The 25,004-nt window shown below is 44.0% G+C and overlaps 1 protein-coding gene, 1 long non-coding RNA gene and 1 pseudogene across 3 annotated transcripts in view; 1 reads left to right on the forward strand and 2 right to left on the reverse strand.

Annotated features, from left to right (window-relative positions):
* LOC142665997 (uncharacterized) overlaps nucleotides 1-25,004 on the reverse strand; it is a 77,568-nt gene that overhangs the window by 37,592 nt on the left and 14,972 nt on the right. For both annotated transcript variants that reach the window (XR_012851619.1, XR_012851620.1), the window contains exons 2-6: nucleotides 17,533-18,406; nucleotides 14,837-14,958; nucleotides 11,835-11,981; nucleotides 11,678-11,755; nucleotides 6,512-6,664 (exon numbers count right to left, since the gene is read on the reverse strand). This is a non-coding gene — a long non-coding RNA (uncharacterized LOC142665997). The remainder of the gene's footprint in view (nucleotides 1-6,511; nucleotides 6,665-11,677; nucleotides 11,756-11,834; nucleotides 11,982-14,836; nucleotides 14,959-17,532; nucleotides 18,407-25,004) is intronic.
* On the reverse strand, nucleotides 18,787-19,621 carry LOC142666207 (uncharacterized; annotated as a pseudogene).
* The window catches only part of ENDOV (endonuclease V), a 28,839-nt gene continuing 28,223 nt past the window's right edge, over nucleotides 24,389-25,004 (forward strand). Inside the window, exon 1 of the mRNA XM_075845841.1 lies at nucleotides 24,389-24,567. Coding sequence (XP_075701956.1) covers nucleotides 24,499-24,567 — 69 coding nt within the window. The 5' untranslated portion in view covers nucleotides 24,389-24,498. The remainder of the gene's footprint in view (nucleotides 24,568-25,004) is intronic.

The raw sequence follows: 25,004 nt of genomic DNA on the forward strand, positions 1-25,004 counted from the left end.
TAATAAATACCTCTGTGCAGCATGTAAAAGATAAAGTCCTTGGAGATTTGGAGGATCTCCTATAGATTAAGGATTATAGAGGATTATAGAGTATTAAGATTATTTGTTCAAAAAAGTTGAATAAGGAATTGTGTATGGGCAAGTGTTAACTCCGTTAATTGGGCTACTTTAAATGACAAAGTAATTACAGGTGGTTACAGAATAAGTTGATATGAGAGAAAAAAATTGTTGAAAAGGCTGGCCGCCATAAGATGGTCGTTTGCATGTGATGAATAGAATGGTTTGTGGAAAGTTGAAAGAAATGATTGTTATAGATTAAACATATATGAGAAGTATACTTATAGAGTAAAATAATAGGATAATAAGTATTGAAAACCAGTTGAATCTGTTTATTTGTATGTTTTTTCTTCAATGCAAAAGTGAAAGTTGAGTGTAATGACGGGGGTGGGGAGACAGACAAGTGAGCCCTAATCTACCCGCCACTCAGTCCCTGCCTACTTGCAACGACCCGCCCTAGGCGACGGGGTACAACTGGGCGACGGTCCCTACGCTCAATAAGTGCACGACAGACAAACAGACAAGGGCACACAGAGCTAGGGGGAGAAAGGGCCGTTGCCGACGGCAACACCGTGAGCAACAAGAGAAGTGAACAAGCAGAGTCAAACCAGGAGAGTACGAGGTGCCAAACGCAGAGCAGGAGAGTAGTGAACAAGTCGAGTCAAAACAGGAGTGTACGAGGTACCAAACGCAGAGCAGGAGAGTAGTCAGCAAGCCGGGGTCAAAATGAAGCAAGGACAATAGTACAAGAAGCTGCAGCAGGGCCAGGAAACTACACGAGAAGAATCACAAGCAAAGGAGGAACAGGAAAGGCAGGTATAAATAGACAGAGGGCGGGAGCTAGCTCCGTCTGGCCAGGCTGTGATAGGTTCTCCCACTCCTAAGCCTGCCACCATGAGTGGTGGAAGATGGAGTCAGTCTCACAGACATAGAAACAGGTGCAGACTGATTATCTATGGGCGTTAACCCCGAAGCTGTGCCTGGCAGATCCTTTACATTGAGACAGTCTTTCACAAATCCTCATCGTGGTCACCTCGGGTGAGCGACACTACTGTCTTAGTACTGTGTTTTAGTAAGCGGCTCTATGCGTCTAGAGTGCATTGAGCACTGCAGTCCAGGGAGAATAAAGTTTTGGTAAGAGGCCTTATTTATAAGGTGCAGCGAGCACTGTTGTTCACAAATTATTTGTAGTTCACCCCAAACTATAACTAAAATCCACATGAGACTCCTTGACTGTGAAGAATGAATGTATAAGGGTTAAATAAATAAAACCCTGTGTGTATAAGGGAGTCCAATTAGGAATGGTCCCAAGTAAAATTGTTACTAGGACGAATTCGTAGGAAAAATGCTGTTAAAACACCCAGGAACATTAAGTATATGACTGATCAACATAATGCTTGTGAATGTTGTTGTAAGCGTTGTGTGTGTACTGTGACTTTGGTGCCTTGTGGTCACATATACTTAGATAATATACACTCAACAATATATCATAGACTTTCGATATACCACGAAGAGATAACCCACAATACATCTACTATGATGATTAGTATTGTGATAATGGTAATTATGAGAGAAGGCAATGATAGGAAAAACTTCTCTGTGTTTTACAGACTTACACCAGAACGTGGATCTAAGTTGAGACACTTTATTACAAACTCCGTGTGTGACGTGGCGCGTAACCACTCCCGTCCGCGAATCTGGACAGCACTCTTGCATGTCCACGTTGTGACTTTTATTGCGCACGTGGTCAGGAGTGAGTTAGCGAGTTAACAATTGAGAAAAGAAAGATAGAAGTGTATTTATGATTTGTTTTGTATACATAAGTTCTGCATTTCTTTTCTGTTGGGGTTATAAGCGTTTTCTACTATACATCTGTGTTGTGTTCTCTTGTGATGTGGATGTATGGACTGTTCTCTCACCAACAATACAGTGAATGGGTAATAGAAGGACCTTTGAAAGGTGTGTGAATGTATGAGGCAAGTGAAGGGTTACTCCTGAACTGTCTGCATGCTATGAGGGACGGTAAAAGTCTCTTAATCCCATAAAAGGTCTGCTGTCTAGTTTAATGCTCTGTGTTACACTCAGTAGCAGGAGTTGGTAGAGAGTGAAGCAGGGACTGTTTGTGTACTGACTGCTGGTTTGATCCTTTGTATCTATAAGAGTGTTTCTCTATTGTATATTTCTGTGCCTGTGCTTGAGTTACTAATCTTTGACTGCTATACTATAGAAGCAATATGTGACGTGTAGTAGTAAGGTTTAGTACGGTGATATTGCCTGTCTATTAAAGGTGGTCTGACAAGATCCATATTGTGTCCCTGTAGTTCGGGACATGGTGTGTGGCATATCCAGAAGGAAGCCGTATGATCATAATGATCTAGGCACATGGTAAGAAAGTATACAAAATGTGAAACGGGTGGAGAACTGTGCTTCCAGCTCTACCTTTGGAGGTTACTGTAGATATTAAAGTACTGAAAACTATTGCTCCGTATTGTAAGAATGATGTAGAAAAGAAAATGTATTATAAATGGTTGGATTTAGTTAACACAGATATTAGAGTGATGCTCTTACAGCAACTATAACCCCACATGGAGCACCAATGTATTATATGTCACCTAACAACATGATGATTATGATTATGATCTACTAACCATGATAAGCAGAATGCCAAAGCCTACAACAGGGGGAATATATCCAGTTAGTGAGTTACAGGAAGTAAAAGGAGGTTTGATGACTGATGGTTACACTAATGTAGATACCTCCAATGTGATTATAGAAAGCCTTGAACTTGTACTAAATTATTGTTGGAGTTGAAGTAACAAAGAGAAAGTGAATTATAATAAAATGTTGCCATTATATTGATCCTGCAGGCAACCTACGTGTTAAAGCTAGTTTAACAAAAATAGCTGATTTCAGAGAGAAGTGGCTACAAGGACAAGAGGTTAACAAAGACTCCTGGTGGAATAATACCTTTTCTTTCTTAAATCCAGCTAATTGATTTAAGGGAATAGCAGGATGGCTGATGGGTATACTTCAAACTGTGTTACAAATTATTTTGCTCTGCATACTTGGCTATATAGGCTTTCATTTGTTAATATGGCTAATGAACTGAAGTATAAGGTTGTGTAAAAAGACTTTTGTTGTTGTTTTTTATCTACCTTATCTATAAGGTTAAAATAATTAAAGTTATCGGTGTACAGTCAGGTTTTAGAGTTATAAATATAGCAGAAATTTAGTTTCCTTTCAGCATTTTGGCTCGCTGAAGTTTATAATTCTAAAAGAAAAGGGAAGAAAAGGCGGGGGTGGGGGCAGCAGCTGAACGCAGTGTATGAGCATGTTAGAAGGAATGTAAAATGCTGCTCGCTCTCGCAATTGAAATATTTAACAAGCATAGTCTGCATAAATGATAGATTGCTAAGTTATTAGGAAATAAACTGATAACTCCCATTGTGTCTCCCTATAATATCCAGTTTTTCTCTATCCTTCTGTCTCCGGATTGTTACTAATATTTTGCTTTACACACAGAGGCAAACAGTATGCCTGGATGGTGCTTCCTCAGGGTGCAGCATAAATCCGCTGATATTGTCATCTGTGCAATGAAAGAGCTGTTGGATAAGTGGTCCCCCCCAAACACTCCACCACTTGTCTATTGCAATATGTTGATAATTTGCTTTTGTATTGTATCTCTGTTGATATATGTGTCTAGGAAAGAGTCTCATTAATGTTATCATTTTCCCATATAGGTTTACTGCTATCCAAGACAAACCAGTCCCGCACAACCATCACTATGCCTATGGTTGTAGAGAAAGGAGGGGAAGGGGGGATGTCAGACCCTTAACGTACGAACTTGCAAATGACAATGATTTGTTTGATATGGAACATGAGCATGATTGTCCCAGTTTAATGCAACTTGAAGAGCAAGGGTTACCAGGTGTCACTGATGTACCTTTGACTAACTATGATGTTCAGTATTTTGTAGACGGATCTAGATAATGGAAGGAGCAGACAGGACATTTCACCACCGGGTATGCAGTAGTCCAGGCAGGTAAGACAATGCTGCAAAAGTCACTGCCCCCCAGCAGCTCTGCCCAAGCGGCAGAACTCATGGCCCTCGCAGAAGCATGTAAGTTGGGCACAGATAAAAGTGTGAACGTCTATACAGACTCAAGGTACGTCTTTGGAGTCGCACACGATTATGGCACAATATGGCGAGCAAGAGTTTTCTGACTTCAGCAGGCAAACCAATCAAAAATGCTGATGCAGTACAACAACTACTTGAGGCTCTAGCATTACCTACAGAGGTAGCCATAATTAAAGTGCAAGCGTACACAAGACTAGACACCCTCTGAAGCGAAAGGGAATGCACGGGCTAACCTACAAGAGTCCAAGAAGAGGGCCCAGTCACTGAGGAATTGCTGTGTGCTTTCCAGACCCAAGCACCGGCCCCTGAACAAAAATTGTGGCAGGAGGCAGGAGCTGTCAGAGGCGAAGGAGAGCCATGGCGTGTAAAGGGTAAAACATGCTTACCACGTAGTCCTTTTCCAATGATGTACTCCCTCAGGCATTCCCCAGTCCACAACTCAAAAGGAGCTATGAGTAGCACAGTGTTACAACACTGGTTTGCCTCTGGATTTCAGAATGCAGCTGCTCGACATGTAGACGGTTGCCTGACATGCGTCAGACACAACCCGGGTAAAATGACAAAAACACCCAGTAAGCACATGCCTCGTCCCGATTACCCCTTCCAGCGACTGCAGGTGGACTACATACAGCTACCCGAGGTAGGTGAATATGAATATGTCCTCGTATGTACTGACGTATTTTTAAACTGGCCTGAGGCATGGCCAGTAACCAAAGCCACAGCTAAAAAAAAAAAACACTGCTAGGAAAATGCTCAGTGAGGTAGTGTTCCGACATGGGGTCCCTGAAGTAATTGAGAGTGACAGAGGAACCCACTGTTTGTTTCTTTGTTTGATTTGCTGTACAGGACTTGTCAATGAACTGATGGGACCCAAACCTGAGGGGTGATAGCATGAGATTGGGGATAGTATTATTTTATTAGTTGAGACCCTATTGTCTGAGGTTTATAATTATAATGTATGTAAATATGCCACGGTATTGTGAAAAACAACTTGGTGTTTTATGTGGAGGTATGAGGTGAAGGTTATTGGTTGTTGTCACTCATAATTAAGAAGTACATGGCAGGAATGAGAGCCCTGAGGTTATGTTACCGGGGTGCCTTTAGGTTTGAGATAGATGCTGCCCACGACCTGTTATATCTGCAGGGGTAAAAGTCCCATTAGGGCAGTAAGTGACAGTGTAACACAATTATGACCAGTACACGTACCGTGGTAGGAGAAGTTTGGATTATTGCCAATATTTGTAGGTTTAGCAGTAAAGAATGCTCATAATATAGAGAAAGTGGCCGACAGATTGGACGCAGTTACAGATTATGTGTTTGATGTTTTGAATGCTGCCCAAGGGGACATTTGCCAAGTAGTTGGCCCAGCCTGTTGCCACTGTATAGACCTTTTTGGTATTATGCAGGACAAGTATGACCATAGAGCAAGCTAAGAAAATAAAGTCTGTAAGGGGGATAAGCCCTCTTTTAAGTACCTGGCTTGGGTACAAAATGTCCTCAAATAAACAAAAGGTGGGAAATGTGAAAGTGATTAAAATAATGTTTAAATTAATTCATTTTGTGCAGCAGCCATCTTGCCTGGAGACCCCATCTTATGCTTATGTAGTGAATAAAAAAGACATTGTTCCTTTAAGACAAGTATATTAATGCTGATTTTGTATGTTATTAAAATTAGTTATCTTTGACCTTGGTTCTCATGCGAAACGCAAAGGGATGAAATATTGCTTAGTGATTATTGATGTATTTACCAAATGGGTAAAAGTATTCCCCCACAGCAAGCCCAGATGCTATCACAGTCGCTAAAGCATTGGTAAAAGAGATAATACCTAGGTTTGGGATACCTGAGAAAATACACAGTGACAATGGATCTCACTTTGTGAATAATGTCATATCCTTACTAGCACAGAACTTACAAATAGAATTAAAATCAGCGGGATTGGTAGAAAGACACAATGGAATACTAAAAAATAAATTCAAGAAAACAATGGAAAAGACTGGGAAGAATTGGGTATATTGTTTACCATTAGTAGTCCTAAATATGCATGTGACTCCTACAGCATCAGGTTTGACACCTTTTGAAATGATGTATGGTAGACCATTTGTAATACCACAGTTAAATCCATTCTCTAGGATGGATGAAGAGTTTGATTTTACACTTGCTGAGTATTTGGCAAAAATGCTAACCAACAGGGAATTTCCTATCTCTAATTGTATTCCAGGTGACCCTGTACCTGAACCTAAACATGTGAAGCCAAGAAATTGGATCCTGATCAAAGTTATAAAAAGAAAACACTGACCATATCAGGTTCTACTTACCACAGCTGCATCCGTAAGGATAGCCGAACGTACATCTTGGATACACTTAGGGAATTGCCACTATCCTCCTAGGCTATAAAAGACTGATTACATAGGGTGGTCATTTGTTAGAAGTGAGTGGTCTCAAACTTCAGTGACGAAAACATCCAGAGCCTGGGAGGAGACAGGGCAAAATGTTATTAGTTATTCTAGGTATCCAATGGGGGGTCAAAGGTGTGTCAACCTAAAGTATGGGATCCCTGGGAAACAGGGTCAGGGGGTAGGATTCCCTAAAGACATAGCTTGGAGAGTTAAATATTTGAATTTCACTGAAGGTGAGATTGCAACATATGAAATAGATTTTTGTGTTGTGGTTAGAGACCAATGCATGGATAGAAACATAGCTTGCAAACTAGAATATTCAGATAAGTATATTTGTACTATGTAAAAACCCTAGGGAAAAGGAGATGTTCTCCATGGTCTTCGGCCAAATGGACCACAGCCCATAATGATTACGGAATTATTGATATTCCATGATGTCTGCCATTAATCCCTCTTTAAAAGAAAAGTTAATTATTATTGAGAAACCTACCTCTCCCTGTACAAGTTCCACCAACTGTAACTAGTTATTTTTGACCTTCTGAAATCCTAATAAAGGATAAGGGACTATATGCTATAGGAGTTGATTTTTCAGGTACAGACCCTATAGGGCATTTCTTTATTGAAGTTAAGGAAAATTATGCAACTGAACGTCCTTTAGAAGTAGATAAAGAAATATAGTTTTTGAAATTTTTGCGTTCAAGTAACTCAAAATAGAAGGTATCGCCTGGACAAGAACGCTTAAAAAATATTTTTATTAAATCCTTAAAATGGGCTACTCAAGCCAATAATTTCTATAGATACCCGGCTGACCAAATAGTTAAGACTAGATAAGGGTGCCAATATATTGATGTCAATTATTATAGAGCTGCTCCAAATATCCAGTTAAAACATGTAAATTCTGTCCCTACCTGGACTAAATAGCAAAGTGTGCATTCACACCGAATAAAGATCTGATACCTAGCAGCAAAGTGTGTGTGAACACTCAGTAATAAAAACGCAACACCTGCGACACAGTGTGCATTCACACTGAAATGAGCCACAGCACCTAAATTGAATGTGCATTAACGCCCATGACAAACAGTGCAGCACCTCAAGCAGTATTCTGCATTCACACTTACAAGGGACTGTATATTTAAACTAAAGTGTGCATTCTCACTAGACGAATATAATACAGGGTGGGCCATTTATATGGATACACCTAAATAAAATGGGAATGGCTGGTGATATTAACTTCCTGTTTGTGGCACATTAGTATATGGGAGGGGGGAAACTTTTCAAGCTGGGCGTTGACCATGGCGGCCATTTTGAAGTCGGCCATTTTGTATCCAACTTTTGTTTTTTCAATGGGAAGAGGGTCATGTGACATCAAATTTATCGAGAATTTCACAAGAAAAACAATGGTGTGCTTGGTTTTAACGTTACTTTATTCTTTCATGAGTTATTTATGTCATTATGGGTGTCAGGTCCGAGCATTCCTAGATGAACAGTTTCCTGGAAAGTGGATTGGTCGTCGTGGGCCAGTTGAATGGCCCCCTAGGTCTCCCGATCTGACCCCCTTAGACTTTTATCTTTGGGGTCATCTGAAGGCAATTTTCTATGCTGTGAAGATACGAGATGTGCAGCAACTGAAACTACGGATACTGGAAGCCTGTGCTAGCATTTCTTTTGCGGTGCTGCTATCAGTGTGTGAAGAGTGGGAGAAGAGGGTTGCATTGACAATCCAACACAATGGGTAGCACTTTGAACACGTTTTATAAGTGGTCAGAAACTTGTAAATAACTCATGAAAGAATAAAGTAACGTTAAAACCAGGCACATCATTGTTTTTCTTGTGAAATTCTCGATAAGTTTGATGTGTCACATGACCCTCTTCCCATTGAAAAAACTAAAGTTGGATACAAAATGGCCGACTTCAAAATGGTCAACACCCAGCTTGAAAAGTTTCCCCCCTCCCATATACTAATGTGCCACAAACAGGAAGTTAATATCACCAACCATTACCATTTTATTTAGGTGTATCCATATAAATGGCCCACCCTGTATATTAAGTGTGCATTCACACTAAGTGAATATGGTATATTAGGTGTGCATTCACACTAGTCAGCAATATCTACAACACAGAGTACTTTGTCGCTGAGATGAGCGCCAGAACGTGCAGGTAGTGTGTATTCACAGTCCTTAATTCAGTGTTACACCTATAGTGGTTGTGTGCATTCACACCTGATAAATATTGTCCACTTGATAACAAGAGTGTGCATTCACACTGAACAAAGATTAAACGCCTGACGCGTTTCCACGTCCTTATTTTGTCAGATACCAGAATCGTGCTGTTACGAGAAAAGCTCTAGCAGCCACAGGGCGGAAAGACAAAACTGATGTGCTATTCTGCCCTGTCTCAATATACATGCCTCTGAAGAAACGTTCTATACAAAATTAGGACGTGGAAACGCGTCAGGCGTTTAATCTTTGTTCAGTGTGAATGCACACTCTTGTTATCAGGTGGACAATATTTATCTGGTGTGAAGGCACACTATCACTATAGGTGTTACGCTGAATTGAGGAGTGTGAATGCACAATTACCTGCATGTGCTGATGCTCATCTCAGCGACAAAGTACTCTGTGTTGTAGATATTGCTGACTAGTGTGAATGCACACTTAATATATTATATTAGTATAGTGTAAATGCACACTTCTGTTTAAATATACAGTCCCTTGTAAGTGTAAATGCACAATACTGCTTGAGGTGCTACACGGTTTGTCAGGGGCGTTAATGCACAAGAAATTTAGGTGCTCTGGCTCATTTCAGTGTTCACGCACACTATGCTGCTAGGTATCAGATCTTTACTCGGTGTGAGTGCACACTTTGCTATTTAGTCCAGGTAGGGACAGAATTTATATGTTTTAACTGGATATTTGGAGTAGCTCTATAATAATTTAAATCAATATATTGGCACCCTTATCTAGTCTTACCTATCTGGTTAGCCTGGTATCTATAGCAATTATTGGCTTGAGTAGCCCATTTTAAATATTTAATAAAAAATAAAAATATTTTTTAAGCGTTCTTGTCCAGGCGATACCTACTATTGAAAGTCCTTTAGCCACGAAGATAGACCTACCCTCTATAGTTTATTTGGCCAACTTCAATTATGAAGATTAATTGGCATTAGAAACAGGTTACAGTGATAAAAATGAATGGTTAGCCTGGATAAGATACACTACAATACTAACTGTATCACTTGTGCAAAAGCTAGACCACATCTGGGTACTATACCTTTCAGGCTATCAGATAAGGAAAACCTACAAGGTCTGCAATGGGTGTTATCTTTATATAATGCATCATATAATCCAGGTGATAAATTATGTAAGACACTCTATTTATTGTACCCACCTGTGGGGAGAGATGAAATCCCTCCTTTAGTAGTTGCTTACCCAGGCAACTGCACCTGCTTTCTGAGGAATGGGCAAGGTAAGAAAGTAGGGAACCTCACTGAAGAGTGTTGCGAAACCACCATAGATATTGGTACCGATAATGGTAATTACTCCTCTAATTGGTTTACCAACCGGACAAGGGCAAGGACTGATCTCTGATGGCTATGTTGAAACAGGAAGCTGAGACCTAGGCTACTGGTCAAGTGGCGGGGAAGCTGTACTTTGGTTCAGCTTCTGATGCAATTCCACTTGTTTTAAGTACCTGTTTTTCAGAGAATGAAAAAAATAGCCCTGGAGACTATCTGAATCGCTATAAGCGGTCTATCCTTGGAGGTTCATTTGACCATAGAATATACATAGATGAAATAGGAGTACCCCGAGGGGTGCCAAATGTAAGGCCTGAAATCAGATTGCATCAGGCTTCGAGTATATACTTTTCTGGTGGTCTACGATAAATCAGAATGTCAACTGGATTAATTACATTTATTACAATCAACAGAGATTTGTTAATTATACCAGTGATGCAATAAAGGGCATTGCAGATCAGGTGGGACCTACATCTTTAATGACATGGCAAAAATAGAATGGCCCTGGATATGTTACTAGCAGAAAAAGGGGGTGTTTGCAAAATTTTTGGTATTTTCTGTTGTACTTTTATTCCTAATAATACAGCTCCTGATGGTAGAATTACCAAGGCATTGGACAGACTCAATTCCCTGTCCAAAGAGCTTGCGGAAACTCCGGAATAAATGACATCTTCACTAATTGGCTTGAAGGATGGTTTGGAAAATGGAGTAACCACATATCCAGTCTATTGATTTCCTTAGCAACAGTGGCAGCCATACTTGTAACTCGTGGGTTTTGTTGCATTTCTTGCATAATGGGACTAATTCAGAGACTCATTGACACTTCAAATACTAATACAATGTACCAAGAGATTCAAAATGAGGACATACACGATGACGACTGTCAAGATTTTGAAGTATGAAAAAATTTGTAAAAACTTAAGAAGAGAACCTATTTTGGATGGGTCACAGAACATTCGTTGATAAATTTACAACAGGGGGGAATGTTAGGAAAGTTTTACATTTATCATTACTTTACCTAATGAAGACTAAAAATGTGTATGCAAGCTAATCTGTAAAAGCCTTGACTAACACAATGTCTAATATGTTTTATTGTTAAGATAACTGATATTATATATGAGGAGGGGGTAGCTGAATTCCTAAAAAGAGATTAGAATTTCCCGACAGAAATTCAACTTCCAATTAGTTTTGTTTTTAGGTGTCAAGTGTGATATATGAAGCAAAATGTATTCAGAACTAGTCCGGACATGTCTTTCTCAGTATATGTATATGTAGAGTTATATATATATATATATGACAGAGTTTATATATATGACAGAGTTTATATATATATATATATATATATATATAAACTCTGTCATTCAGGGTGAAGGCAGACATTTTGCCATATTTATCTCCTTATCGATAAGAATAAAAGAAGCGCATCTCTATTCAGATGACTCCTCGATTCTATTTTGATAAGAATGGAAGGTTCTTCTAACACTGACTGAGTGTGTGTGAGTGAGCGAGCGGTAGATATTGGGTAGGAAATAGGTTTCTATGCAACATTATGAACCATAACTAGCCCTTACCCAGATTTTCAGTGGTCCCTGGAATTGTCCTTAGTCCATCCATCCAGCAAGTCTTCTACGTTGAATCCTTTTGTCTTTCTTGGAAGTAATGTTTATTTCACTTGGTCACTTATCTTACTGGTAATTGCTTTATCATGACTGAATTCAGAATACATACCAAGTAGAATAGTCATTACAAGAAGTAAAGCTCCCATGTTGTAGAAACTCCGTCTGTAAAAATGCTTTCACTCGGTATGGATCTCTGGAACGTTTCATTCACCATGGACTCAAAGTTTGCGGTCATCTTTCTTACAGTATTCATTACCTACAAAATCAAAAATGTAGGATCATTATTTTGCAATATAGTTTGGATTGATCAATACATGTGATTCAACAATTGTTAGGACCAGCGGATTGTGGACACACTGTGCTACTCCACTGGTTTGAATTACAGTCACCTATAAGTGAGTTATTTAAGTACACTCCACGGTCTTCACCCTTTAACCCCCATATGGGTATATGGACTTTGCCGCAGGGAGACTACCAGGTCGCTCACTAGCTAGCTAGCTTTTGAGGTGGTCCCGCCCGCTGTAGTTGCTCACTAGACCAGGATACAACAGTGTAGTACAACGAGGGTACAGGCAAAGCAGAGGATACCTTCACAGATGGGTGAGGATCACAAGTCACAGTTCATAACAGATGGAAAGCCTCAGGTTCAACTCAGGCAGGACACCGGTAGCGGATAGCTAGGACACAGGTTGCGGATAGCTGGACGCAGGCTGGTAGGGTTTGCAGCAGAGGGAATCAAAATGCAAACAAGAACCTTTGCAGGACACAGCTACGTTGAACCAAAGTTATGTAGTCCAGGAGCAACAGGGATTTGGGATTTAATTAGAAGATTTTTTAATTGCATGACCTAAGGAGAATGCCGCCCAGAGCAGGAAGGAAGAGAGGCAGTATAGAGATGCCGGCAGCCACGCAGAGCAGAAAAACCAGGCCACCGGCAACAAAGGTGAGGGACCCGGCGGCGCAGAGCGTCGGAAGGACTGGCACCTGCCAACAGTGTAATACAGATGCTCTGGCTGTAAACATAGTCTTTCTGAACAGCTAAGACTTAGTCATTTTGAAAATAGATCTACCACAACTTCGGTTTACAAACGAGACATGACTGGCCAATATTTTTCACATTATCCTCCAGTTTGAAATATCACTGAGAACGCAACATGTTTCACTTATTTTAGGTTTAGTGATAAACAGGAAAAAAATTAGTAAAATATAACCATTAAAAAGTAAGCAAAAAAAAAAAAAGTCATACAGAACACTGCGACCAATGCAAGCAGGATTGAGGTACAATAAATATCACACACGTTCGAAGTAGCACAACATACCACTATGCACTACATCAACATTCAAATAAAGCATCACATATCAATCAAAAAGACAACAAGCAAGTGATAAGGGATAGGGGGCGAAGGGGAAAGGGAGGGGAATCACAGGTCCAATGCGTTATTGAAACACCAACACAAGGGGGAGAAGGAGAAGGGTATACAATTCTCTTCTTCATCGACGTCAAGATTGTCCAAGATGGAATAGTCTCTGAGCAGGCTGCCGACCAGCCTGCAGCAGTCCTGGACAGACATCCTCTCTCAGTTCATGACCAGGTGGGTCATGGCAAGACACAAAGTGACCTTAACACAGTTCAATAAGCTCAAACCTTCCTGGATAGCCAGAATGCTATGGATACCAGGGAAAAGTCAATAGAGCACCGAAGTTTGCTACAAGCGGTTGCTGCCTGGGAACAGAATCTTTGAGTTCATATTCCAGGGTGTCCCACAGTGCCTGTGTAAACAGTCACTGCCAGAAGAGGTGCAAATGGATTTCCTCAGAAAATGGACAACTGGCGGGGTACCTGTTGCGGCATAGTTTGTGGCCATGAATGAAAGATATCAAAGTTAGTCCCCACACAATGGTCATCTATGCCAGGTCTTTGTGCCTGTTGGTTAACCTGCTAGAAGCCACATTCTTACAAACAGTCTCAGCGGTGGCAGCAGGGAGCCATGGAATAGACTCTGGTATGGATGGATGGATGGATGCATGTATGTCCTTGTGGATTGTCTTTGGTTTACACAAGTTGGGCTTGACTTCTCCAGATGGCGATACCTCACAATGTTGGGAAGGAGGTACCAGGGAATGTCCCAGTTGTAAGGGTAGGAGTTGTCTCACCCCAGCCTCCTCCAGAGAGGCAGGAGAAAGTAGCATGTGGTTTTAAGAGTCCTGCAGATGTCACATGCAAAGCAAGGTGGGGATATTTTGCCACACTTGCAGGGCTCCTTGTACATAACTGTCCCCTTTACTCTGTCCATTTTGGAGCCTCAAATCCATCCTTCCCTTCCTACTGTCACGAAGCGGGTTAGTGGACCAGCTAGGCCGTACCGCCATAGCGGGGAGGCAGCTGGCCAAACAACAGGAAACCCCAGCAATACAATGTCCCGTACAAGGGTACCTGGATAGTCCGGACAATGGCCGCAGCTCTGGCACTGATGGAGATGGGTGCAGCAGGTAAAGCCAAACGTGGCGGATGACACAGGAGCCACAGGTTGCGCCAGGCGTGGCGGGTTCCTCCGGACATGGCAGGTGACATAGAACGTGGCGGATTCCTCCGGACGTGGCAGATGACATAGGACGTGGCGGATTCCGCCGGACGTGGCAGATGACACAGGACGTGGCAGATACCTCCGGACGTGGCACGACTTGATACTAAGGCACAGCATGGGAAACAGGAACAGGGAACAAGGCACGGGTAACAACTGGAACGGGAAACACTAAGGGACCATTTGCAAGACAGACTGGGAAAACTAACAACGCTCAAGCAAGGATCAGAAGGCCTGGGGCCTTCTTATAGACCAGGAAATCGTGGCAGTTGATGATGATGACGATTTCCTATGTGCGCTGGCCCTTTAAGGCCGGGCACGAGCGTGCGCGCGCACCCTACGGGACACAGCAGAACGGAGCGGAAGTGAGCGCTGGCGTCTCCTAGGAGGGAGATGGGGACCAGCGCTCACGGATCCATGGCTGCGGGCGTCGGGAGGTGAGTGAACCCGACGGCCCGCGGCCATGGATGCTACACCTCCCTCCTGAAGCTCAGCTGAATTCCTCACGGGTCTGGAAGAGTGCAGTTACCGTGAAGAAGATTATATATTCGTCCATGTACAGCTAGCACTTTGCCATTGGACGGTCTGGTGGTCCTGGTGCGGTGATCCCTCTGACTTCTGGATTCTGCAGGATTGACTCTGAAAAGAGCTCTATAACAAACAAAAAGAAAAAGGTGCGAAAGGACAGCCTGGTCTAACCCCAGAGACAGGTCAGTCTTACAGCCATTCACCAGCACCATGCTGAAAATGTCAAGGTACATCAGGTTAAAATAGGGATAGAATATTTCTCTCAGCCAGAACCTTTGCAGCGACTTGTTCATAAGGACGTGGGAAACACTATCAAATTCCTTTTCATGGTCAAGGCTGACCATGGCCGCGGGCATAGAGCAAGCCTTCACATATAATAACGGTGTCTCTTATGAGGGCAAGGCTGTCTGAGGGTAAGGCTGAATGCAACCCTGCAGCCTGGAATGCCACAGGTCTGGTCCACCCGATGACAACATTCAACCTGTTAGCCAGTACCTTGGTGAGGATCTTGTAGTCCATGCAGTGGCGTAACTACCGCCGTAGCAGCCGTAGCGACTGCTACGGGGCCCGCGGCATGAGGGGGCCCGTGTCGCCCGCCGGCATGGGCCCCCACCATGGCCGCAGGCTCCGCTAGCAGCCACTATGGCTGCTACAGCGGGACGCCACTTAACACTATGGCAGAGCAGGGAGGTATCTCCCCGCTCTGCCATTAAACAAAATACATGTATCCCCTATCCACAGGATAGGGGATACATGTGTGATCGCTGGCATTGATAGGGAGAACGGGGGACTGAAAGTTCTCCATCACAAACCTCGGACTTCCGGGGTCTGTGTCGGCAGCTCCGTTGAAATGAATGGAGCGCCGGTCGCACTTGTGCGCATGCGTGACCAGTGCTCCTTTCATTTTTATTGAGCTGCCGACACAGACGCCGGAAGTCAGAGGTTAGTCATAGAGAACTTTAGGGGACTTTCAGTCCCCCGTTCTCCCTATCAATGCCAGCGATCACACATGTATCCCCTGTCCTGTGGATAGGGGATGCATGTTATTTGTAGGACACACTATAGGTCGCATTTTTTTGGGGGGGGCTGTATGGCGTTCCCTACAGGGGGGGGGGCGCTGTATGGCGTTCCCTGCAGGGGGGGGCGCTGTATGGCGTTCCCTGCATGGGGGGCGCTGTATGGCTTTACCTGCAGGGGGAGGCGCTGTATGGCGTTCCCTGCAGGGGGGGGCGCTGTATGGCGTTCCCTGCAGGGGGGGCTGTATGGCGTTCCCTGCAGGGGGGGGCGCTGTATGACTTTACCTGCAGGAGGAGGCGCTGTATGGCGTTCCCTGCATTGGGGGCGCTGTATGGCGTTCCCTACAGGGGGGGCGCTGTATGGCGTTCCCTACAGGGGGGGCGCTGTATGGCGTTCCCTACAGGGGGGGCGCTGTATGGCGTTCCCTACAGGGGGGGCGCTGTATGGCGTTCCCTACAGGGGGGGCGCTGTATGGCGTTCCCTACAGGGGGGGCTGTATGGCGTTCCCTACAGGGGGGGCTGTATGGCGTTCTCTACAGGGGGGGCTGTATGGCGTTCTCTACAGTGGGGGCTGTATGGCGTTAGCGCCATACAGCCCCCTCTGTAGAGAACGCCATACAGTCCCCCTGTAGATAACGCCATACAGTCCCCCTGTAGATAACGCCATACAGTCCCCCCTGTAGATACCGCCACACAGCCCCCCCTGTAGATAACGCCACACAATCCCCCCTGTAGATAACGCCACACAGCCCCCCTGTAGGTAGTGCCATACCGCGCTTCCCCCTGCAGGTAAAGCCATACAGCGTCCCCCCTGCAGGGAACGCCATACAGCCCCCTCTGTAAATAACGCCATACAGTCCCCCTGTAGATAACGCCATACAGTCCCCCTGTAGGTGACGCCACACAGTCCCCCCTGTAGGTGACGCCACACAGTCCCCCCTGTAGGTGACGCCACACAGTCCCCCCTGTAGATAACGCCACACAGTCCCCCCTGTAGATAACGCCACACAGTCCCCCCTGTAGATAACGCCACACAGTCCCCCCTGTAGATAACGCCACACAGTCCCCCTGTAGATAACGCCACACAGTCCCCCCTGTAGAGAACGCCACACAGTCCCCCCTGTAGAGAACGCCACACAGTCCCCCCTGTAGATAACGCCAAACAGTCCCCCCTGTAGATAACGCCACACAGTCCCCCCTGTAGATAACGCCACACAGTCCCCCCTGTAGATAACGCCACACAGTCCCCCTGTAGATAACGCCACACAGTCCCCCCTGTAGATAACGCCACACAGTCCCCCCTGTAGATAACGCCATACAGTCCCCCTCTGTAGATAACGCCATACAGTCCCCCCTGTAGATAACGCCATACAGTCTACAGGTGGGGCTGTATAGCGTTATCTAAAGGGGGGGCGCTGTATGGCGTTATCTACAGGGGGGACTGTATGGCGTTATCTACAGGGGGGCTGTAAAAAAGGCACTATCTACAAGGGGGGGTTGTGTGACACCCAGTGGAGGGGGGGACCCAGTCAAAAGTTTGCTATGGGGCCCAGTCTTTCCTAGTTACGCCCCTGAGTCCATGTCACAATGCAGGGTGTGGACCCACTGGGCCGTACCGCGTAGCGGGATGGCAGCTGGCCAAACAGGTAAAGTACAGAGTCTATAGTTCAGAGAGGATACCTGAGGCAATGTAGACAGTAGCAAGGCAGGCACGGCTGGGACCAGGCGGCAGGTAGACGTCAGGTGTGGCGTAGCAGAACAGGCGTGGAATGCAGCACAACACGGCAACAGCTCAGCACGGCACTAGATCAGGATAGCATGGAAACAGGATACAGGAACACTAGGAAACTGGGAGACACTAGGGGACCATTAGCAAGACAAACTTTGGGTAACGAACACCGCTCTGGCAAGGAACAAAAGGGCAGAGACCCTTTTATAGCCCAGAGCATCCTGGGCTAGATTGCAGACTTCCTGCAATTTTGAACGCCCTCCGGAGAGTCTCGATATCCGGAAGTGTCGGCGCCTCACAGGAGGACGACGTTGCAAGGAACTCGGATGTCCATGGACACGGCCGTCGAGGGGTAAGTCAGAACGACGGGCCGTGGCCATGGACGTTACAGTCCACATTCAGGAGGTCACTAGTTTTTAAAATAACATCTCTATACCTTCCGCTTATACAAGATCGTGATCATTCATGCACTCAACGACAGAGCCATTCTGCCTGCCACCACCATCATCTACCTGTAGAGCTCCAGGCCAATGAGGTCCCACAGTGCTATGTATAGTTCTGCTTGCAGACCATCACTGTCTAGGGTCCTGCCATGACTGAGGGATGTACTGAGAGTACAGCTTCTTCATAGTAAGGGGGCATCCATTGCCAGCTCACCTGCAGGATCAAGGGGGTTAGTGATACCTGACAGGAATTTGTCGGCAGCGTCTGGATCTGTGTTTTTTTGGGGAATAGAGGTTGCTGTAGAAGTCACTCCCTCCTTCCCCATCGTGATGTTTCCCGTCTAGCAGCTCTGACAGGGGCATGTAGTTTTCGTGGAGCTTCCTGAAACAGAAAGAGTAAGGGTATGTTCACACTCTTAACAAAAAAATACGTATTTCAAGAGAAAACAGCCTCTGATTTTGAGACTTTTTTTAATGCATCAGACTTATTAGATGCGTTTTTACGGCCGCTTTTTTTCTATTGACCCAATGAAAAACTGCTCCAAAAAATGGCTCAAGAAGTGACTTGCACTTCTTTTTAACAGGTGTTTTTTACTGGCCGTGTTTTCAAACGGCCGCGTAAAAAACGCCCCAACGGAACGCCGTTTTTCCAATTGAAATCAATGGGCAGATGTTTGGAGGCATTCCGCCTACGTATTTTTAGCGGCTTTTAGGGCGTTTATGTAGAGAAATATACTCAAAGTGTTTTGCAGACTTCTTGCCCTACTTCTTGGTGGCCGGTGGTGCTGCAGGCTTTTCTCCCGCCGGTCCCTTGTCAACTGAAGCATAGGTTCTCACTCTCTTGGGACATTCATAAAGACAAGGTCCACCTGGCCACAGAGGTTGCAGACAGTCTTTTTAGGACAGTACTTGGTTTTGTGCCCTGCAACACAACACATACTGCAGGCAGACTTTGTACAGTCATTCATTCTGTGACCCTTCACACGCATTTCCGGCAGCTCTGCGGCATGTTGGTGTAAAAAATCATTCCTGAAGAGTTCCCCAAAGAAAATATTTTGGGCAGGTGCTGCATTCCATCTGTAGCGGATAAGTCCTTGTGCAAGTGGACAATGATGGACAACTTGCCTGTACAGAATCCATCTCCATCCATAATGTGGGTGGGGTTCCTCACCATGGTGCAGTCACGCTTTAGGAAGGCAGTGATGTAGTTTCCTGGGATGTGTATTGAAATTATTACCCTCCTTTCTTATCTCTCTGGACTGTGTAGTTACCCACAAATCAAGCAAAGGTGATTTCCGCTTCGCAGCTTTTACCATCTCCCAGTAGCGCTTGCAGATGAAGTTGCTGATACTGGCAAAGGTAATGTATAACATACCAGTTATGAAGGACTGGATGCTCACATTATCTGCCTTGGAGAAGCCATAATCCAGGACCATCTTAGAACCTCACAGGTCATGTCTGGCACTCTCCCGTCGACCTTCTTCAGCTTGAGGATGGCAGTCTGTGTCATCCAAGGCTCCAGGAATGGGGGACCATGGCTGGGCTGGCTTCCTGACAGACTCTTCCCCGTAGGCCTGGAGACACGGCTAGGCAGCATCCCAGTGGGGGGGGGGGGAGCGGTCGATGGCCCGGGTTGACCTTCTTCCAGGGCTCTGCAGCTTGCTTCCTTGGAGCCATGGTCTTCTGGGGAAATGGCAGCAGACTGTGCTATTCATAGTCATTTTACATAAGTTGTCTTATCAATGGCGCATATGGTGACCTTATCTGATCTTGCTCTGGAGGAGCAGCAGTGGTCACAGAGTCAAATCCCTTATCTTTGCCCCTTTGACCTAATCATCTGCATATCATCTTTTTCTTGTCAGCACGCCAGTGAGGAAGAGACAAGCTGGCTACACGTAAGCACGGTTCCATCCACTGTAGTTTATGGCCATTCCTCTCAAACTGAAGTGGAAAGAGCCGCATTCATGCACACTCACCTCCCCACCTCATCGCCTTCTCCCTAGAGGAGGAGCCCCCAAATATAGGAGTGGGTGCCAGAGATGGCTGGGTGCCACACAGTACAGCATTGTGGGCCCCAGGTTTTGCACGATTACCCTATAGAGATGGCATATACCCCCCCCCCCCCTGTGCCATAGGTTGAAAACACAGTTTCTAATGTTTCGGAAGAATGTTGTGGGAATATATGGCTTCAGGCAACAGACTAGGCATGGATAGCCTGAGGGGAAGGCGTGGGCAGATTGTTTCTCAAAACATGTATACCCAATGAATGAAAACCCAGCTATAACCCAACGTGCCTATATAGATCTTTGCCAGCATTGTGTACCAGTCAGTATTTCTCAGGGTCCGTACGAACAGATTTATGGCGATAAAGAAGAATAATCATTATACATTTTTTATTTTTCTCCTGTTTCTCTGGAATGTCATGAGGTCTTGGTAAGACTAAGGCCGGATTCACACGAGCGTGTGCTTTTTGCGCACGCAAAAAATGCTGTGTTTTGCGTGCGCAAAAGACACTTAGCAGCTCCGTGTGTCAATATAATGCGCGGCTGCTTGCTTTTCGCGCAGCCGCCATCATTATGACACTCCATTTGGATGTTTGTAAACAGAAAAGTACGTGGTGCTTTTCTGTTTTCATTCATCCTTTTCACTGCTGTTGCGCAAATCACGCTCGACCCACGGAAGTGCTTCCGTGTGGTGCGCGTGATTTTCACGCACCCATTGACTTCAATGGGTGCGTGATGCGCGAAATAAGCGGAAAGAGTGGACATGTCGTGACTTTTTAGCAGCGGACTCACGCACCTGTCTGCACTGCCTCATAGACTAATATAGGTTCGTGCGACGCGCACGGAAATCACGCGTGTTGCACGGGCGTATATCCCGTTCGTCTGAATAAGCCCTAAGAAGGAATCTTTGCCAATTATGTCTGCTGGCCATCCCTCCTCAGGGGAGGATAGCAGTGGAGGTCATGCGGAGATAATATTTTCTTGTTTGCTGCAGATTGACTTGATGTTCTGGACAAAATGAACTTGTAAATAAGAATGATGTGTTATAAGTACACATTTCTGAACACACGCGGATACAATACGGATGTGTTTGCGGACTTACGGAATGGATGCAGAGGACACACTGATGACACACGGACGCAACAACGGTTCCATTGTTTACAGGCCCCAAAATACAAACGGTCGTGTGGATGTAGCCTAAGGCTGGGTTCACACGACCCATTTTCAGACGTAAACGAGGCGTATTATGCCTCGATTTACGCCTGAAAATACGCCTCCAATACGTCGGCAAACATCTGCCCATGCATTTCAATGGGTTTGCCGACGTATTGTGCAGACGACCTGTCATTTACGCGTCGCTGTCAAACGACGACGCGTAAAAAAGACGGCTCGTCAAAAGAAGTGCAGGACACTTCTTGAGACGTAATTTGAGGCGTTTTTCATTGATTCCAATGAAGAACAGCTCCAAATTACGGCCGTAATGGACGCCTCGCAAAAGGCGAGTACGAGCAATTACATCTGAAATTACGGAGCTGTTTTCTCCTGAAAAAAACTCCGTAATTTCAGACGTAAATGCAGTTAGCGTGTGCACATACCCTAAGGGTGCCTGCAGACATAGCTGTTGAGGAGTGGTAAGAATCACATAAAAAAATCTCAAGCGTGTTACTGCGATTTGGTGAATTTTTTATGCGGTTGTGTTGTGGTAAAAATGCATGCTTTTTTTTTTATCCAGCTTTTAACCACACCTCAATGTCTGAATACACCATGAGGCCGGATTCACACGAGCGTGTTCAGTCGGTGATATACGGTCCGTATGTCAGCCGCATTTCCCGGACCGAACACAGTGCAGGGAGCCGTGCTCTTATCGTTATCTATGACGCTAGGAGTCCCTGCCTTTCCGCGGAACTACTGTCCCGTACTGAAAACATGTTTGCAGCATAAAGCAATGAGGTTGCTTTACCACATTGCCAATGCTGCAATTTTGGGAATTGCTCCCTCTAGTGACCAGCACAGGGAAATGTTATAAATTACAATCTAATTTATAATATTTCCTGACTTAAATTTCCTGACTTAAATTTAAAAAATTAAAACAATGTTTAATCACTTATATACTAACTGTTTAACTGAAAAAAAAAAATTCTAGCGACACATTCCCTTTAAGGAAACTATACGGCTGGGATCACACACACAGTTTTCATGCAGTTATTGGTGCAGTTTTTGGCTCCATTTTTTGAGACAAACACACACATCTGTCATTTACCCCCATTGGAAAAACATATGTATGTTTGTATATAGCGCCAAGACATGTTACAACAGTCTATATGGTACTAAGGCTGGTATACCTAGGGGGGTCCACTCACGCTTTGCGGTTGATGTTATAACCACATGAAGATAACGCAATCTGGTAAATTTTTTGATGTGGTTGCGTTCGATTAAGCATGCATTTTCTGCAGTGTGAATGAGGCCTAATGTATATCTATTACAAAAATACATAAAAAACATTTTGTAATCGGTCAAACCAATATTCTTAGATGGATTTTTATCTATTAATCATATAGATATACATTTTTTTTGTATTATGGCAATTATATATGTAACGCATGATCCCATCAGACCTTGTACGAACTACAACGCTGTTCACGGCTGCTGAAGCCAAAATGCTGGAGGTGCATGGGGCATTATCGAAATTCATGCCAGAGGCATCGCCTAATACTCTTCCTGTAAAGTTTATATAAGTGATCAAAAGATCGTAAAGTTAAGTACCCCTAGTGGGACTAAAATAAGTAATCATGTCAAATAAAAATAATTTAAAAAGGTCAACAGTAAAACAAATATAAAACTATTTTTTCTTTAAGTGGTTTTATTTTATTGTCAAAGTTTTTAAAAAAAAAACAAAAAAAAAAAAACAGTGGTATCGCCGCAATCGTAGCGACCCGCACAATAAAGTTAACACATTATTTAAAGGACAAGGTGAACGGCATAAAAAGGAAAACACAAAAAGCAACAGAATTGGGGCAGGGCTTAACAGATGGCTGTAAAAATTAAGATATACTGCAATACGTTAGTATTGTACCTAAGGATCGCTGGTTCAAGTCCCCTAGGGGGGCTAATAAAGTGTGTGAAAAAAAGTTTTTAGTAGTAAAAAAAATATAGAAATATTAAAAGTAAAAAAAAAAAAAATTCTCCCTAAAGTAATGTAAAAAGTAAACAAAATTGGTATCGCTGCGTCCGTAAAAGTCTTCACTATTACAATATAGTTTTATTTAACGCGCACGGTGAACGCCGTAAAAAAATTAAAATGTAAAACAGCAAAATCAGGGTTTTTTTCAACTTTGCTCTAAAAAAAAAGAATATAACAAAAAGTGATCAAAAAGTTGTACGTACCAAAAATGGTACCGATAAAAACGACAGCTCGTCCCGCCAAAAATAAGCGCTCACACCGCTCAATCGGCGAAAAAATAAAAAAGTTCTGGCTCTCAGAATGTGGCGACACAAAACATTTTTCTTTTTTTAACAAAAAGTTTATGATCAATAAAAGTAGTAAAATATAAAAACACTATATAAATTTGGTATCACCGTAATCGTATTGAGCCACAGAATATAGATAAATTGTTGTTTTTACCGCACGGTGAAAGCCGTAAAACCGAAACCCAAAAACAAATTGAGGAATCACAGTTTTTCCCAACTTCAGCCCGCAAAGAATTTTTTTTCAGTTTCCCAGTACATTATATGAAGCTATAAATGGTACCAAACGAAACTACAACTCCTCCCGCAAAAAAATAAGTCCTCACACCGCTCTATAGACGGAAAAATAAAAAGTTATGGCTCTTGTAATGCGGGGAGTGAAAAACAACTCCAACTCATGTAGCGCAGCGCCATCTATTGGTCTTAGATTTTCTGTCACTAACTAGAAAGTGAGGAAGTGCGCCCTCTATAGGATTCATAGTGAACATTGACATATATTTCTGTTATGTGCAGCATTTTAGAAACACCGTAGGAAGTTTTTGTTTTTTTTTAACTGCTGGTTTTTAGGTTGAGCGATGTGATTTTTCAGTATTCCACACAATACAGCGCCATCTACCGGTTTTAGCCTTTTTTTTCTATAACTTTATGTAAAAGTTCTCGTCAAGCTTGCTGGTGTAAGGCGCCCTCTATTGGATTCGCAGAAAACGTTCGCAAACGTTTCTAAAAATGTGGCTTTCAATTCTAGGTCTCCGTCTCGTGAAGTAATACAATTCTCTGCGAGCACGGTGCTGCCTGACTACGAGAGCGGAGGATAATTGGCAATGACTGACGAGACTGAAAGTGACGTCACATGGTCCATTTTTGCCTGCAGTAACACGGAATAACCAGCAGAGGGAGCTATTTCCTCTCTGATCAAGTATTCAGCAGTAAGGCGTGTGTCATAAACGCTGATGTAACGCGCAGTTTTAGCAATGCGGAGAAGTGTGAACCGGTAATCATTATTGCCATGGAGGCTGCTGAAGAAGCCGAGAACCAAACGATGCATCAGGAGATGGTATTGTCATGGGAGAGGCAAGTGTTGCGACTTCCGGTACATGTTTTCTTGCAGGCATTGCTGCGGGCAGCCTTTCTAACCTGCTGTTGAGGACCTCCAGCATGTCTCTCCGCACACCACCCAACTTTTGAAGCGGTGCGTGTAGCAAATGTTTCCCCTGTTAAGCCACGCCTCTAACCCCGCCCATACACAACTGGTTCAGCCCACACAGTACAATGCTCCCATAGAACCCCCTACACAGTATAATGCCCCTATAGCTGATCCCCCCCACACACAGTATAATGCCCCTATAGCTGACCCCCCCACACAGTATGTCCCTATAGCTGACCCCCCCCACACAGTATAATGCCCCTATAGCTGACCCCCCCACACAGTATAATGCCCCTATAGCTGACCCCCCCACACAGTATGTCCCTATAGCTGACACCCCCACACAGTATAATGCCCCTATAGCTGAC

The sequence above is a fragment of the Rhinoderma darwinii genome, chromosome 13 (genome assembly GCF_050947455.1).
Source record: "Rhinoderma darwinii isolate aRhiDar2 chromosome 13, aRhiDar2.hap1, whole genome shotgun sequence".
NCBI lineage: Eukaryota > Metazoa > Chordata > Amphibia > Anura > Rhinodermatidae > Rhinoderma > Rhinoderma darwinii.